The 16901-nt window shown below is 41.2% G+C and overlaps 1 protein-coding gene across 1 annotated transcript in view; it reads left to right on the forward strand.

Moving 5' to 3' along the window:
• LOC148012123 (NADH dehydrogenase ubiquinone complex I, assembly factor-like protein (DUF185)) overlaps window positions 1-15866 on the forward strand; it is a 95603-nt gene extending 79737 nt beyond the window's left edge. The window contains exons 5-10 of the mRNA XM_087669259.1: window positions 10979-11198; window positions 11345-11403; window positions 13579-13631; window positions 13715-13946; window positions 14798-14906; window positions 15048-15866. Of these exons, the coding sequence (XP_087525385.1) occupies window positions 10979-11198; window positions 11345-11403; window positions 13579-13631; window positions 13715-13946; window positions 14798-14906; window positions 15048-15310 (936 nt within the window). The 3' untranslated portion in view covers window positions 15311-15866. The remainder of the gene's footprint in view (window positions 1-10978; window positions 11199-11344; window positions 11404-13578; window positions 13632-13714; window positions 13947-14797; window positions 14907-15047) is intronic.
• Window positions 15867-16901: the final 1035 nt, after the last annotated feature.

Here is a 16901-nt window from a genome sequence, read left to right on the forward strand (position 1 = left end):
GGTACTTGGGATCTTGTGCCACTACCAGAAGGAAAGAAGACCATTTGCTGCAAATGGGTCTATAAGATTAAATGCAAGTCGGATGGCAGTGTAGAGAGGTACAAAGCCAGGCTGATTGCTAAACGATATGCTCAACAGTATGGGTTAGACTATGAGAAATATTTAGCCATGCTGCCAAGATAGCAACCATATAAACAGTGATCGCATTGGCTACTGCTAAAGGCTGAAAATTGCAGCAGATGGACGTGAAGAATGCGTTTCTCAATGGTGATTTAGTAGAGGATGTTTATATGGATCATCTTGAAGGGTATGTATACCTTGATTTTCAGTATTATGTATTCAAATTGAAAAAGGCATTGTATGGGCTGAAGCAGGCTCCAAGAGCCTGGCATGCAAGGATCGGTAATTACTTGCAGAGTTTGGGATTTACTGTTGGTAGGGCTGATCACAGTCTATTTATGAAAAAGACAGACAAAGGCTTGGTAGTGCTGGTCATCTATGTTAGTGATTTGATAATCACAGGTGATGATGACTTGGGGATACAACATTTTACGTAGATGCTGAAATTTGAATTTGACATGAAAGACTTAGGTGAACTGAAGTATTTCTTGGGTATTGAGGTGAACAAAGCTGAAAATGATTTATGGCTGATACAGAAACACTATGCCATGGAAATGCTAAAGAATTATGGCATGGTTGAATGTAAACCACTAGATACACCTCTTGATCAGAATGTTAAGTTGGACATTAGCACTGGAGCTGAAATTGATGATGTGACTATGTACAGGCAGATGGTTGGTAGTCTGATCTACTTGACTATTACTAGGCCGGACTTGAGTTATACAGTTGGGCTCATAAGTCAATTCATCCAAAAGCCCAGAAAGCCACATTTGGATGCTGTTAGGTGGATTATGAGATATATTAAGTCCACTGTAGATTATAGGCTGTTCTATGTGAAAGATAAGTCCTTGACACTGGTTGGATACACAGATGCAGATTGGACAGGATGCTTATATGATCGCAAATCTACGAGTGGTTATGATTTTGGCTTTGGAAGTGGAATGATCAGCTGGAGCAACAAGAAGCAACCTATAGTTGCATTGTCTAGTACTGAGGTTGAGTACAGGGGAGCTGCTTTGGCAGCATGTGAGATTGCATGGCTGTTCAAGCTTATGGCTGATTTGGACATACAAGTGGATGCTCCAGTGACCTTGTTATGCGACAATCTCAGTAGTGTACTCCTGGCAACGAATCCAATATACCATGCCAAGACTAAATACATTGAGGTACACTGCCACTTTATCAGAGAGATGGTTCTTGTAGGAAGAGTAGATCTCAAGCATGTGAAGATTGATGAACAGGTTGTAGATATCTTTACCAAGTCTTTGGGTAAAGATAAGTTCAGTGTTTTTAGACAGTTGCTTGGTGTATAGATGTTGTCTTGAGCTTGAGGGGAAGCGTTAAGACTTCAAAACTCAGCTCTACTATCTTTATGTTATGTGTACTTGACACTTAGCTTGTCCAGCTGTACCACATGCGGACATTAAATAAGTTGGTGACTTTAGACTTAGTCTATACTTGGTGTGAATGGTCTTACAGACCTTGAGTGTTGTATTCACTTTAGTTATATGGGTTATGGAATATAAAGAAAATGAGTGTGAGTATACGGCTCCTCTCTGTTGCTCCAACTCTTATCTCTGTCTCTGTCTCTCAACGCATAACTAGAGGAGGAGAAGTGCTACCTCCCCCTTGAGCATTAGGCAATACTACGGACCCTTGCTCTGTTGAACGTGATGGAGCCTGAGAACTAAAGTCGGCTCTAACTGAAAGGCATCTAGGTTAAGTTGCAACAATTGAGGATGGTCTGCCAAGTCATCCTCTTCCATCCATTTGGCATCCATTGGTAAATAATTCTGAAATTTCACCAAGTATCTCCTGGAAACTTTACCTTTGACCTTTCTTTCCTTATGTGCCACAATCTACTCATGTACCAAAATCTCATCGAGCTCTTTAACCTCCTGCTGAATTTCAGTAGAGACATCCTCTGGCACATCTCCATGAAAAGGTCTAAGTAAGCTCACATGAAAGGCATTGTGTATCGGCTAGTGTAAAGGCAATTTCAGCCTATAGCATGCATCACTGGTCCTCTCCAACACTTGAAATGGCCTATAGTATCTCATAGACAACTTAATGGGCAGGAGCAAGCGAGCAGGCGAATGGGCAGTAGCAAGCGAGTAGGAGAACGGGTAGTAGCAGGCGTGACTGGCTGCAGGCATAGTCGACATGCGACAAGCGACAGGCCAGGCGACAGTGGTAGCAACTGGCGAGATGGCAGCCAGGCGTCAGACAAGATGACGACACGTAACTCGGTGGCATAGGGTAGTGGGCAGAAGTCGGCGCGTGGCAGGCTGCAGAACGACGGGGGCTCCGCAATTGACCTATGACAGGCGCCATGTCCAGCGGGGCGACTAGCGCGAACGGTGCACGATTGACGGGTCAAAGGACCCGTCATCAATTTTTTTTTCCTCTTCAAAATCCTTTGAGATTCCCCCCTCTAACCAAGGTGTTTGCGCGCGTACGCACAGTGTGCAAATCTGTGTAGATTTAAGGCCCATAAATTTGAGGCTTTTCCTAGATTTGGGAAATTTGATGCAGGACAAGAAAATTTGTTTCGGAAATTGCAGGAATTTGTGACATTCTGTCCCCGAGATTTGGGGCTTTTCATGTACATGCACAAATTGGGCTGAAATTAACCCAATTTCTCGACATTGGGGCACATTGGACCCCGTGCAATTTGGGGCTTTTGCAATTTGGGCAAAATTTGTGCAGCATTTGGTCATTTTATGCACATGCAGGTTGAATTCCATGCAATTTGGATATCATCAACACTTGGTAAAATTTGGGGGTTTTGCTGAAATTGCTTTATTTTGGCAAAATTGGATTGTCCTATGCATGATAGAGGAAATGTAGATGTGCATTTGACGCTTTGAGCATAAAATTTTGGGGCTTTTGACCATTCGTGTCAAATTTTTATGCCCGTGGGTATATATACAATAGAAATTGCAGCTGAAATTTTGGGATTTCTCATGTAATGTGATGCACATGCCCTTGGAACAGCTGTAATCAGTTGGATAATGCTGTAGCACTTGGTTTGGTGCTTTTGAAAACTTAATTACAGATTTGAAATTTGTACTTCTGCGTGGTTATTTATTGCTGATTGGTACTTGGTTGTACCTTGGTCACTAAGGTGACAGTTTGGGCCTGCATTTGCTGGTTTTTTGGTCACATTTGGATTGAAAATCATGGCTGGCAGCAATGACAGCAGTAATTTGATGCACATAAAGAAGCTTGAAGGCGCACATAATTTTGCAGTGTGGCAAAAACAATGCTACAATATCGTGTTACAAAAGAAGCAAGCAAAGCCGATCAAAACCAAAGGGGCAAAGCTTGCGGACATGGATCAGGACGATTAGGATGAGTTGAATGAGCTTGCACGCTCAACCATAGAGCTGTCGATTTTTGATGCCTTGCATTGAAGATTTGGATTCTGCATATGCTATATGGACTAGACTGGAAGAACTGTATGCACAGAAGAGTGCTGCAAGCAAAGTGTATTGGTTGTAAAAGCTCATGGATTTATGTATGAAAGAAGGTACAGCAATGTCTACTCACTTGAGTGAGTTTAACTCCATTTTCAGCCAGCTGGTTGCCTTGAAGTTCATGATTGATGAGGAATTTAAGACTACTTTCTTGGTTTGCACTCTACGAGAGAGTTGGGATACATTCAGGACTGCTAAGAGCAATTCCAATGTGATCCTTTTGTATGTTGATGTAGAGAGTGCTCTACTTATGGAAGAGATGAATCGGCAGAACAATGCATCTGGTAAGTCTTCCAATGCTTTGCATACTAGGGGCAGATCACAACAAAAGGGAAAATATGATGGCAATGGACGCAGTAAATCACGTGGCAAAGATGTTGAATGTCATCATTGTGGCAAGAAGGGTCACTTTAAACGTGACTGCTACAAATGGAAGAAAGAGAAAGGAAAAGGCAAGAAGACAGATGATAGCAAGGAAGAGAAGAAGGACAGTCAACCTAAGAAGAGCAGTGTAAAAAGTGAAGAGGTGAATGTAGTCACTCATGACAGTGACAGTGGAAGTGACGTACTCTTTGTCTCTTCACACCTTGGTGCACATGCTTTACTTGCAGATATAGATAATGACATGCATACTTGGATTCTCGATTCAGGTGCTTCCTTTCATGTCACCCCTCATCGTGAGTGGTTCTCCGCCTATACAGGGGGTTGACATGGTGCTGTCCATCTTGGGGACAACTATGCATGTGAGATTGCAGGTATTGGCAGTGTGTAGTTACAGTTTCAGCATGGCTCTGTCTTTACACTTCAGTATGTACGGCATGTACCTCAGCTCAAGAATAGCTTAATTGCACAGGGCAACTAGATGATGATGGTTTTCATATCACCTTTGGTGATGGGCAAATGGAAGATCTGCAAGGGATCTAGGGTTATTGCCAGAGGTTGCAAGAGTGATACCTTGTATCCACTTCATTTATATCGTGTGTGTGACCATGTTGTTGCCGTGACTGAGTAGCCAAGCGTTTCTTTGTGGCATCGCCAGTTGGGACACATGAGTCAAATAGGAATGAAAGTGCTTTCTCGTTTGGGTTACTTGCCTCGTCTTTGTTATGCTGATTTTGAGCATTGTAATCATTGCATTTATGACAAACATGCACAGACGTCACATAAAAAGTCTATTTCTTTGAAATCTTCTCCTTTAGAGTTAGTACATTCGAATGTATGTCAAATGGCAAGATTATCTTTAGCGGGAAAGAAATATTTTGTCACCTTTGTTGATGATGCTACACCGAAAGTATGGGTTTACCCTATTCGTAGCAAGAATGAAGTGCTTGATAAGTTTAATTCTTGGCATTGGCTGAAAATTAGACAGATAAAACACTTAAGTGTCTTCGCTCTGACAATGGTGGGGAATATGTGTTTAAGGCCTTTCAGGCATTTTGTGACAGCAAAGGGATAAAGACAGAGCTCACTACCTCTCATAATCGGCCCCAAAATGGAGTTGCAGAGCGTATGAATCGGACCATACAGGATAAGATCCTTACGATGCTGTCTTATGCTGCATTACCCCATGGTTTTTGGATAGAGGCTATTATGACAGGCATTCACTTAATTAATTGGTCACCAAACAGGTCTTTGGGGGGGGGGGGGGGAGAGGGGAGTTCCCCAAGAAGCGTGGTCGGGCAAGTGCCACCTTCATATGCTCATCTGAAAGTGTTTGATTGCGAGGCTTTTGTGCACATTTGTAAATAAAAATGCAGCAAACTTAAGTCGAAGTCCTGTAAATGCATTTTCCTAGGATATGGTGATGAGGGTGAAATGGGGTATAAATTAGATGGAATCCTTGAAAAAATGGCACTTATGGACTTGGTGCAGTTGCCTAAAGGACAGAAAACCCTTCCATGTAAATGGGTTTACAAGATGAAGGTCACTTCTGGTTCCTTACCAAAGTACAAAGCAAGATTGGTTGCAAAAGGGTACAAGCAGGAGTATGGAATTGACTTTGATGAGATTTTCTCTCCTATAGTTAAGATGACTACATTGAGAACCATTTTGGGCTTGGTTGCAATTGAGGATATGGAGCTCATACAGATGGATATAAAGACTGCATTTTTACATGGTGATTTGTATGAAGACATATATATGCAGCAGCCTGAAGGGTTTGTTAAACAAGGGAAGGAAAAAATGGTATGTAAACTCAAAAGGAGTTTGTATGGGCTGAAACAAGCACCAAAGAATGGTATTATAAATTTGATACATTCATGTAGTCCCAAGGATTTCATAGAAGTCAAGTGGATTACTGCTTGTACACCAAGAAGGCAGCAGATGGCAGCCTAATTATCTTGGTTTTGTATGTCGATGACATGCTGATTGCTGGCAGGAATACTCATGCCTTGGACTCACTGAAGCAAAGTCTTCATGGCAGCTTTGACATGAAGGATCTTGGTGATGCAAATCACATTCTTGGCATGCGAACACTCAGAGAAAGATCGAAAGGCTTACTCTATCTATCTTAGCAGGAGTATAGCTCCAAAGTCTTGCAACGTTTCAATATGGAAGGGGGGAAAACAATTGGGATTCCATTGCCTCCATATGTGAAACTTAGTGCAGAGGACAGCCCTACATTTGATGATAAGAAGGCTGAAATGGCCAAGATACCATGTGCTTTAGCTGTTGGCAGTTTGATGTATGCTATGGTTGCTACACGTCCTAACATTGCCTTTGCAGTGGGAGTGGTTAGCAGATACATGACAACCCTTGGCAAGAAGCATTGGGATGTAGTGAAAGGTATTATGAGATACCTCAAAGGCACAAAGGAGTTGCGCATCTGCTTTGGAAAGCAGAAGCCATCTGTTGTTGGCTTTACGGATGCAGACTATGCTGGTCATGCGGACTGTAGGAAGTCCACTTGTGGGTATGTGTTTACTTTCACAGGAGGAGCAATCTCTTGGATCTCCAAGCTACAAAAGTGTTTGCATTGTCTACTATAGAGGCAGAGTATGTGGTTGCTACTGAGGCCTTCACTGAGGCATGCAAGGAGGCTTTATGGCTTTCACGTCTAGTGGGAGAGCTTGGCATCACAGAGTTATGTGTTTTCCATTGTGATAGTCAGAGTGCTATCATGCTAGCACGGAATCTTGTCTTTCATGCAAAGACAAAGCACATACAGGTGAAGTACTACTTCATGAGAGATGTACTTGATAGCAAGAGCATTGAGCTTGTCAAAGTGCCAGCTTTGTACATATCTAGACTTAGCTGATTCTTTTCTCCTCTTAAGGCACATTGCCTTTAGGTGGGAGGTTGTTGGGAATAAAGGGCCATTGTGTCTTTTATATGTGCATGGGTGTGAACACACTCTTAGCACATTGTACTTTTCATATATATATCTATCTAAAACCTGAAGTGGTACACTCGTCATTGTACCAAAAATGTGCTCACACTCTACACTGCTTGCTCTCGCTCTCTCTCTCTCTCTGTGCGTCTCTTACTGGGCATATGATAGTCTGTCTCGATCGTCATGCTTTATTGGCCCCTACATTTGTGATACACACTCGTCTATACATTATTAGAAATCCATTTCTTACACAAAGTATCCATTCCTTTGGCCATTGCAAAGATGATCATAAACATTAGCAAAGTCCGAATCAACAACATATTGCTCTTTTATGGCATCCAACTCAGTTTGATAAACTATGCTGACAACTGAAATTTGTGGCTTACGTGACAGTGCATTAGCCACAACATTCTTTCTACTATCAATATGTACAATTTGAAAATGAAACATATAGAGAAAATTTGCCCATCTCATATGCTTCTTTGACAACTTTGTCCGCATCAAAAAGTACCTCAAAGTTTGATGGTCATTGTAAAACCAGCCCCCAACAAATAATGTTTCCACGTAGACAGTGCATGAATTATAGCCAAGAGCTCTTTCTCATAGACCTACAAATTCTTTTCTGCACCGTGTGGAGAATTTGGCTCTCATAAGCCACAACTCGGCTGTCTTGCATAAGAACAACCCCAATGCTACTACCACATGCATCACATTGAACTATGAACGACTTCCTTAGATCGGGCAACATAAGCACATGATCTAAAGTAATCTTTTTCTTCAACTTTTCAAATGCTGAAATTTCCATTGCTGTCCATCTAAATGGCATATCCTTCTTTTGCAAGGCATGCAATGGAGATGCAATTTCAGCAAACCCGCATATATACTTCCTGTAGTAAAAACATAAACCTAAGGAGCTGCAGATCTCATGCACATTTCTCAAAGGTGGCCATGATCGTATTGCTTCAACCTTTGCAGGGTCCATGCGAATACCATTAGCCGATACAATATGCCCCAAAAAGTGGATTTCATGCAAGAAGAATTCACTTTTCTTGTCATTGATAACCAGTCTATGGTTAGATAGCTTATTGACCACAATGTCCAAGTGTTTTATGTGCTCTGCCTCATTCTTTGAATAGACAATCATGTCATCAAAGAAAGTGCCCACAAATCCTCTATGTGGCCTAAAGATACGATCTATCATTTGATTAAAAGTGACAGGAGCATTCATAAGTCCAAAAGGCAGAAAAGAAACTCATACAATCCAAATGATGCCCTAAAAGCTGTCTTAGACACATCTTCTGGTCTAATGCGTATCTGATGATACCCACTTTTCAAATCTATACGGCTAAATATGACTGTCTCTTGCAATCTATCCATAACATCATCAATCTGAGGAATCGAAAAGCGATTCTTTATTGTGTTCTTGTTTAGAGTACGATAATCGATGCACATATGCCATGAACCATCCTTTTTCTGCACCAAAAGCACTGGAGAACAAAAAGAAGATGAGCTGGGATGAATCAACCCTTTTTCTAACAACTCATTTACCTGACTCATAATCTCCTCTTGTTGAGCTGCACTAACTTTGTAGGCTAGCTTATTAGGTGGGTTACTTCCAGGGATAAGATCTATGCTATGATCTTCTGGCCTTTCAGGTAGTAGTTGCCTTGGAAGTGACTGAGAGAAGCAATTAGTATACATTTTCAAAAATGACATGCGATCCTTCTCTAACTTAGACATGTTTTCAACATTCTCACTATCATCTTTATCCTTAGTAAAAGACAAGTACGTTGAAAGATGATTTTTCATTACTTTGGAAATGGCAACTGCAGATATAATAGGGACAGATTCACCTTTCAACTTTACATCAAGTGTGAGTACCTTTTTCTTATGCTAAATAATGGCACACCAAGCATTACATCACAACCCTCAAGTGGAGCAATGAAGAACTCTTCGCTGTCAACATATCCTTGTATATGCAAAGAATTAAAGAAAATGAATCATTTATTGCTGTTGCCTTGTCTTAACAGTCTATAGATGCTGTCACCTGCTGTTGATTGGTCTTCTCCTGCCCTTGGTTGCCCCAGAAGGTCCTTCAATGGCTACAAATCAGACCAACAACATCTCCTCCATCTCTCTTGCAGGCTGAATATACTAAATATGCCTCTCTCTAGCCTCTAAAGACGTTTTTCAGTCTTGCATGGGCGGCATTTTTGACAAGTGGCAGCCTTCCCAAATGGTTTTTCCAGCATTATCCATAATTAAATATTAATTTTTAGTCTTTAAATACTGAAAATTAATCTAATAATTATTTCGGTGTTCTAAAAATTGATCTGACTGGCCAATAATTAAATTGGCTAGGCAACTTCTATTCTCGAGTGTCTCTGTGCCATCTATGACCATCAGTTTGGCATTAGGTACCATTAAACACCACTTTTCTAGTGTCACCAACTGACACTTATGGCCAAATGAATGACCTAGGCCAACAACTGGCACTAGATACCACCAAGTACTTATGCGGCATAACTTATAGTAACTTTTTCCTTGACATCTCATGATTTCTTCGGGTCTCGGGCTCGTAAATTTGCTCTAATCCCAGTTACACCTCACATGTGCAACATTTACTCAACCATGTGATTAAAAATTAATCTACATGTTAAGTGAGGTTTCAAAAATACATGTCCTCATGATAGTTCAACTTTGATTGCATAGCTGCCATCCAATGTTTGTTTTGTGGAGCATCATGTAAAGAAACATGTTCTTCATTGCATGCAATAGCTACAAGTGCGTGCACAATTAAGTTACCTTGTGCATGGCGAGTGGTTGCTCTAGTTCTACCGGGAAGAGGAACGGGCTGTTTATTGTCACATAATGTTTCTAACAGCCGTCTAGGGGCTGTTTTAGCTCTTAAATGATAGTCCTCTTATCAGCCACTTCATAATCAGCAATGCCTTGATCAATGGGCTGAAAATTCGGTCCACCTTGCTGAAATAAAGGCAACAAAGTGTCAAACATGTCCATAGGCCGCACATTGGGTTAATTTTTGCAGTCCATGAAGGGGTGACCAGCATGTTCAGTGAATACCACATCTCTACAATCTTGTTGGTGGAGGGTTGGTACAAGCGGTACCCTTTACTTTCTGTACTATAACCAATAAAGATGCATTTGATAGTCTTGTCTTCCAATTTATGTCTTCGTGGTTGTGGCACTAAAGCATATGCCAAACAACCAAAGACGCATATATGTGACACCATTGGTTTCCAGCCATTCCAAGCCTCATAAGGTGTACAATCAGCCAATGCTTTAGTTGGGTTGTGATTCAATACATACATTGCTCGCACACATGATAGCATCAAGCCAAAACTTTGGGGGAAACTTATTGTGTGACAATATACAACATTCCATTTCCTTTTGCCTTTGACACCAATTGATATCTTGGGGTCCTAGGTCCCACACTGTGAAATAATTGACATGCACCTTACATGTGCAAGTCACATTACACTTTATTGTATCCACTAGAAACCGTATCGTTTCTTTAGAGCCTATCTTCTAGCACTCCAACCATGTCATCCACCCATCCAAACAATTGCCTCGGCATATACGTGTACGTGGATTAGGGTAGTGCCTAGGTGCATTACAAAAAATGGGAATAATACTTGGTAGCCTCTTCAAGTCTATTTGGGTAGACTCATGCAGGGTAAGCTAAGGTGCTAGTGAGTTTTTCGCTGCAAATGGTTTTGTGAACATATTATACAAGTTCTCTTAAGATGGCACACTTGAGATTAATAATGTACTTGCTTTCTCGGGTCTTTGTTATTATTTCTTGTTTTGGATTGTAGGGCTGGGGGGATGATGAAGCAAGAACCTTGGCATTTAAATAGCTAAATTCATGTGTGGATGCATTACCTTTTTAGCATGACACACATTTGAAAATGTGAACATTGAAATTCTTTTGAGTTTTTCTTAGCATGTTGTCTAATCAGATCATGTTTAGGGAACAACAGATTTCCAATCCGGTAAGTCTTTTGCTCTCTGCATTTTTGTCCAGGGAATCTCAAAGTTCAGTGATTTTTCTCAAGCCTTATCTGTACACCTTGTAGAGTGTAGTCCTGCTCTTCGCATGATTCAGCAGCAGACACTGGGGGCCATTCTGGAGGATCAAAAGCAAACTACAGAGCCTGCTGAGAATCTTTCCAGAAAGATGGCCAGCAATAAGTTCAAATGTGCAATAACATGGCATGTTGATTTAGCACAAGTGCCTCGTGGAGGTAAGTTATTTGATAATTTCCATATATTTATTCTATGCATCTTCTCTTCTGAATCCTTTCCAGTAATTTAGCATCAGTAAGTGGAACTGTTTAGACAACGTTGTTTCTAAATTTATGGTGTCTCAATCAGTCATTCATTGCTGCAGTGCCCACCATCATAATTGCCCATGAATTTTTTGATGCTTTACCAATACATCAATTTCAGGTACCATTTTCTTTAAGGTCATTGAATGGTACCTTGCTTTACTTGTGAATTTGTCCTTTCACTGTATCAGTTGTCATAGAATGTTGATTCTCTTGAATATTAAAATAGTAAAAGTCAAAAGCAGCAATTTGTAAATTATGAATAAAAGGTCTGGATTTCTCAACAACTGATATGACAAAGTCACTTACATAGACCCTAGTAAGTAGATGCTAGACTGGGAAGGACCTTTAAATAAGGAGAAGGAAAAATGAGCGCTTGACCTCTTAAAGCAGGTCAAAATGCAACAATCAAGCTCAAAGTTGGCCTGACAATTTGTAGCTTTTGCTTACGACTCTAACTTTGTCACAGTCCAAGTTGAGATAATTGAAAGCTTGTAGCTGAAAATTGATGCAACCACCCAACTACCTCCCCTCTGCAACAAGTATGGAAAGCTACAAGAGAATTTGCTACATGATGAGAGGAGTATTCAACTCATGGGAAAATCATGTATTTATATCCTCTAGGCATAAAAGCAAAAACACGTTAGTATTCCATGCCTTCCTATTTGCTTGTGGCTCTCTCTAAAGTCCCGACTCCTTTTATCCAGTTACAAGTGGTTCACAAAGTGTAGATATTTTCGTTCCTAGTGTTGTGGACACTACTTGGCTTTGTAAAGTCATGCCTTATGCCCCAGTAGTAAGTACATTGAGCCTTTTGAATCTGGCAATGAGCACACCAATATCAAAAGCCAGTATTTTCTGAAAGTTTTGCTCACTGGGAAATATAACACTAATAATGTTTTCCACTGTGATTCTGAAAGTGGGCTTTTTCTGATTGCCAGTTAGAAGCAGCTTTGCATCCTGCATCATGTAACTGAACAAGGGATGTATGTCATGTAGTTAAGAAGCAAAACATCCATAACTGGGTTGCATGAAGAGCAAAGGGCATCTCTAAGATTCCCCTAGGAGTGGTCAACATATGTAAAAAGATCGTTAGAAATCCATTGCTGGCCTAGGCGGTTACCCACTCTTACTGGTCTGACTCCTTAGGGCCTAACTATTCTCACATCAGGAATGTCATTGAGATTCACTTTTACCGCCTCCAGTGCCAAATGCTATACGTTCTGTCAGCTTGAAAACTAGAAGGGGCTGCTTATTGAATACGCGGCCAGTCATTACTTGTGGGTTTACAGACCATGTTTAGTGCTCTTTATTGGTGAACTTTTAGCCATTTAGTGGTGTCATTGTTTCCTGTGCCTTGTTTTTTAGGGAATTCCACCTACTGCAGAGCTAATAAAGAAGAACATTATGTTAGACACTTGAAGAACAGAGAATGTGGACAAAAAGGGTGTGGATGGCAGTTCTCAATTGTCAAAAGCTTCAGTTGACCATGCTAAATGATAGGGTTATTAAGTGTACTCAAGTCACCTGAGTAGTTTGGTGAAATGGAGTTTTTCTGCATGTATGCACGCTATGCTGAGCATCTAAGACTAGAGGTCTGCATTAACACAAATTATCATGTGTTTCAGCCTAATTTAACTCCACAAAAACAGTCCCAAAAGGTTTTATTTTTGAAAGAGTTATTTATTTTATTCAATAGGAAAAAATACCCTGTATAAGTACATGTTGTGGGCACCCATCCACTCACTGTCTCTTTGATCATCATGCTTCTTTCCACACTTCCACTTTGAGTGTTGTCTCCCCCTCTCACACTCTCAAGTCTCCTGCTATCTACATCCCTTGGAGGATTCACCGGACAGCATTCAAGGTACTGCCTTGCTGCCCAGACTGCTGGTTGTTGCTGTGCTGCCCTGAAGGGCATCGCCATCTTGTCTATTCAGTCACCCTGTTGTTGCTATGAGTGTAGCCTGCATTTTTATGATTGCAGCCTGCATCTTGTTGCTTTCGAGGACAGCCAGCTGATGTCATCATCTTCTCCCTCATCTATTGATCATGGAGTTGGTTTCTTCATCATGGACTCCTTGGGTTTTCTCAGCCCCGGTCCTAGAGACATGGAGGTGTGAGGTCATTATATCATCATTGTGTCTCATCCATTAGTACTCTTGCATGCTTTACGTTTCCGAGTTCATTTATTGCTAGTGTTTATTGGACACAATCTGTTGTCCCTATTGCAAACCGAATCGTTCTTCTTTACATGCTAAGCTGGAGAATGTGCTGTCCTTATTATTTTTGACAGAGAACTCCCCGTGGATGGTGTGAGAAGCTGGTTGATCTGGATGAAACAACAGAGTAAGGATTAGTATGTGAAAAGTGATTGCATATGCAGAGAGGAGCTTCAACTCATGAATTCATATTTGTATGGTGTTTTGCAGTCAAGGTTTGCGGTTAGTGCTTTCCCCTGGGCCCTCAACTGCAAGCAGCATCTATTTGTCTAAACGTCTGAAATGGGCAACTGAAAAGGAGAGGACAGAATTGAATCAAGTTGAGGTGTGTCCCCAGGGTTGGAAGTTGATATGTGAAATTGCCAAGAGGCTTGAGGAGGATGGTGGTGGTTGTCTTGTGATTGACTATGGAGAAGACAAACTGATCTCTGACAGTCTTCAGGTTTGTTTTTTGTCAAGGAATAGTATATACAATGTACCATTAAAAGCTATGTCACTTGTCTGCTGTTGTGTATATCTGAATTTCCATAACTTATGAAAGGGATCTTGTGCGCACAAAGGGCATGTTTGTGTGGGTATATTCTTTCATTCTTGACCTGAAAATCATTTTACGACTGAAACCTGGTTCCTGAAGTCATGCATTGGAATGTGATCTAACATACTTTTAATAGCTTGCAATTTGCAATTATATCTATTGGATGTTGAGACATGCTATAATCACTGAAGTTTTCAGATTTGCACATCTAAACTTCCATTTAGATTGACAAACCATTGGGACTGATAAGTCAGCTAGCTCAATACAATAATGCCTTCAATCTGAGACTGGTACTAGAATTAGTGTTTCTCACTTTGACCATGTTCAGCAACATCTTTTCTTAAGGAAAGTTTTCTGCAATACATTCAAGCCCTGAATGCCCTAGTTCTGAAGTTGAGGGATATGACTGCATTTTTTCCTCCAATGAACAACTTAGAAGTTGGAAAGTCCTCCCAATTTATGATCAATTTGCCATTTGATCCATGTGTAACTATTATGCTGAACAGTCTTCCTAAATGTATCCTGCCACACTACAATGTGGCTAGCCCTCATGATCATCCTCGGCATAACATTGCCAGTTATGTCCTTCTGAGTGCACACATGTATGTTCTCAGAAGCATTCAGATGTCTGGAATCTGACCTCTTAACAAAAATTTCTATACGATCCCAATTTTCAAGTCTGATTGCTTGATTTTGTTGTCTCTTCAGAATAAAACAATGTGCATTAGTCATTCTTTACAGAGTTGTGCTTCTTGCAGGCAATACAGAAACATAAATTTGTACCTGTATTACACGATCCTGGGAAAGCTGATCTGAGCGCCTATGTTGACTTTGCTGCTCTGAAACATGCAGTCGAAGAAATCAAAGGTAAATTGCAAAGGAAATATGCAGATCAATACAATGCTGCATTTCAAGCCTCTGGAAAAGTCTAACTACAGTCAAGAATAAAGCCACGATTTGTTTCTGAAGAAAAGAAGTTGCTAACAGCAGGAAACTTGGGTTTTACAGTTGGTGCATCTGTGTTTGGGCCTATTACTCAGTCCCAACTTCTTGGAATGCTGGGAATAAATTTCCGGCTAGAGACACTGCTCAAAAGGGCATCCGAAAAAGAAGCAGAGTCACTCCAGTCAGGATACTGGAGACTGGTGGGTGATGGTAGTGCCCCTTGGTGGGAAGGAGAAGAGAGTTTGACTCCCATTGGTATGGGAACCCGCTATAAAGCTCTTGCAATTGTGAATAGTGGATTAGGAGCCCCACAATGCTTCCAATAAAGATCAGAATGATGGGACATTGTCTTTAAGAAATTTTGCACAATCTGGGATTCATGCTCTTTACACAGGTAGCACCAAATGGGAAGAAAGTTTCTTGGCTCCGGTGACGGTCGGAATCATCTTTCCATGCATTGCTTGAATATCAAATTGCATGCAGTTTTAAGCTTTATGCTGGTTTGTTCAGAATATCACCAGTGATGAGTAAATACTCGAAGTATGTCATTTCAAACTATGTCAGTTGAGTAGTGGTTTTCCTTCTTGTCTTTATCACAATATAGGTGCAGACTGTGAGTGAGAACAACCCCTTCACATCTATCTTTCTAGTTCTCAATGTGTAACATCGCATTCTAGGTAGACTGTCATTCAGTGAGAATGCAGGCTTTATTTCCTCTGTGTGTGGAGTCTGATATTTATTCTGGAGACTATCCCCTTCAAAATTTGTCTTTCCCTACTTTGGCATCTCAATGATAATCTTTCCAAAACTCTCGCCAGATGATAGTTCCAGTGTATTGAGATGGCAGTGGAGATCGTGACCTCTTATATCAACCAGGGGTACTTTTGGTGGGTGTTAGGAGGGCAGCTGAGGACCAGTTGACATGAGAGCATGCAGCCTTGGGTACCTTGGAGACTACATGTGCTCATATGTAGTTCTAGGAGCCAAGAACAAAGTTATGGCTATTTGACACTTTGATGACTACCAATGCTTATATGTGGCGCTTCTATATGGGGGCCTGGCTGGATCGGCAGATGGAGGTGGTGGGCAAACAGAGGATGGGAGGATGATGCAATAAATGCTGTATAGGAGGGGATGAGGATAGTGCGGTGGAGGCCACTGCCAAGGGTAGAGCCTGCATAGGGGATTGAGGAGTGGTAATGGATGGCAGCCATGGGAGCAACCTTTGGTGATGATAATCTCCTGTACATTCCAAAGCATAGCCTCAGTTTCACAAGCCATTGTATGTGCAAAGCTGGGAGCCACACCTATTGTGTCCGAGGCCTTCTTTGAGACAAAGCGCTTTCTACAGCTGCTTTTTGAGTCCTTATGACAGTGAACATAGAAGATGGGGACGTAAGACTGCTTTCACAAGTTGATTTCAATTATCTTCACGAAAAAAAAAAGGACTGCTTTCAGGCACCATTTTATGCACTTACCCACCACAAGTGGAACTAGGTGAACGGGCAGGACATAGTTCATTTGGACACCGCTAAGACTTGGCAGCAACCAATTGGAACCAGTTACTCTCCTTGATACCTGACTTTTCCTAGTACAACCAAGATATATGGATGCACATTTGTCCTATTTAGTGTGCGATTGGCTGGCTCCACACATCACACCAGCTCTAGATACCTTCAGAGGGGGCATATACCAATGGACATCCTATGATAGCTCTCCCAAGTGTAGACAGAGTTAGAGGATCATTACATGTGCCACTGCCCATCATATCAGGAGATAAGAGCTATAGTAGCCTCTTTATGGAAGAGGCCGGGTTTTCTTATTTGATGAGACTAATGGATCAACACCTTGGAATCTAGTACTTGAGCTTTAGAGGTATAGATTGTTGGCTATGGTGTCAATTGAGCCCACATGGGG

Source organism: Lygodium microphyllum, chromosome 27 (genome assembly GCF_053477565.2).
Source record: "Lygodium microphyllum isolate KBCC chromosome 27, Lygodium_microphyllum_v1.1.10, whole genome shotgun sequence".
In the NCBI taxonomy this organism is placed as follows: Eukaryota; Viridiplantae; Streptophyta; class Polypodiopsida; order Schizaeales; family Lygodiaceae; genus Lygodium; species Lygodium microphyllum.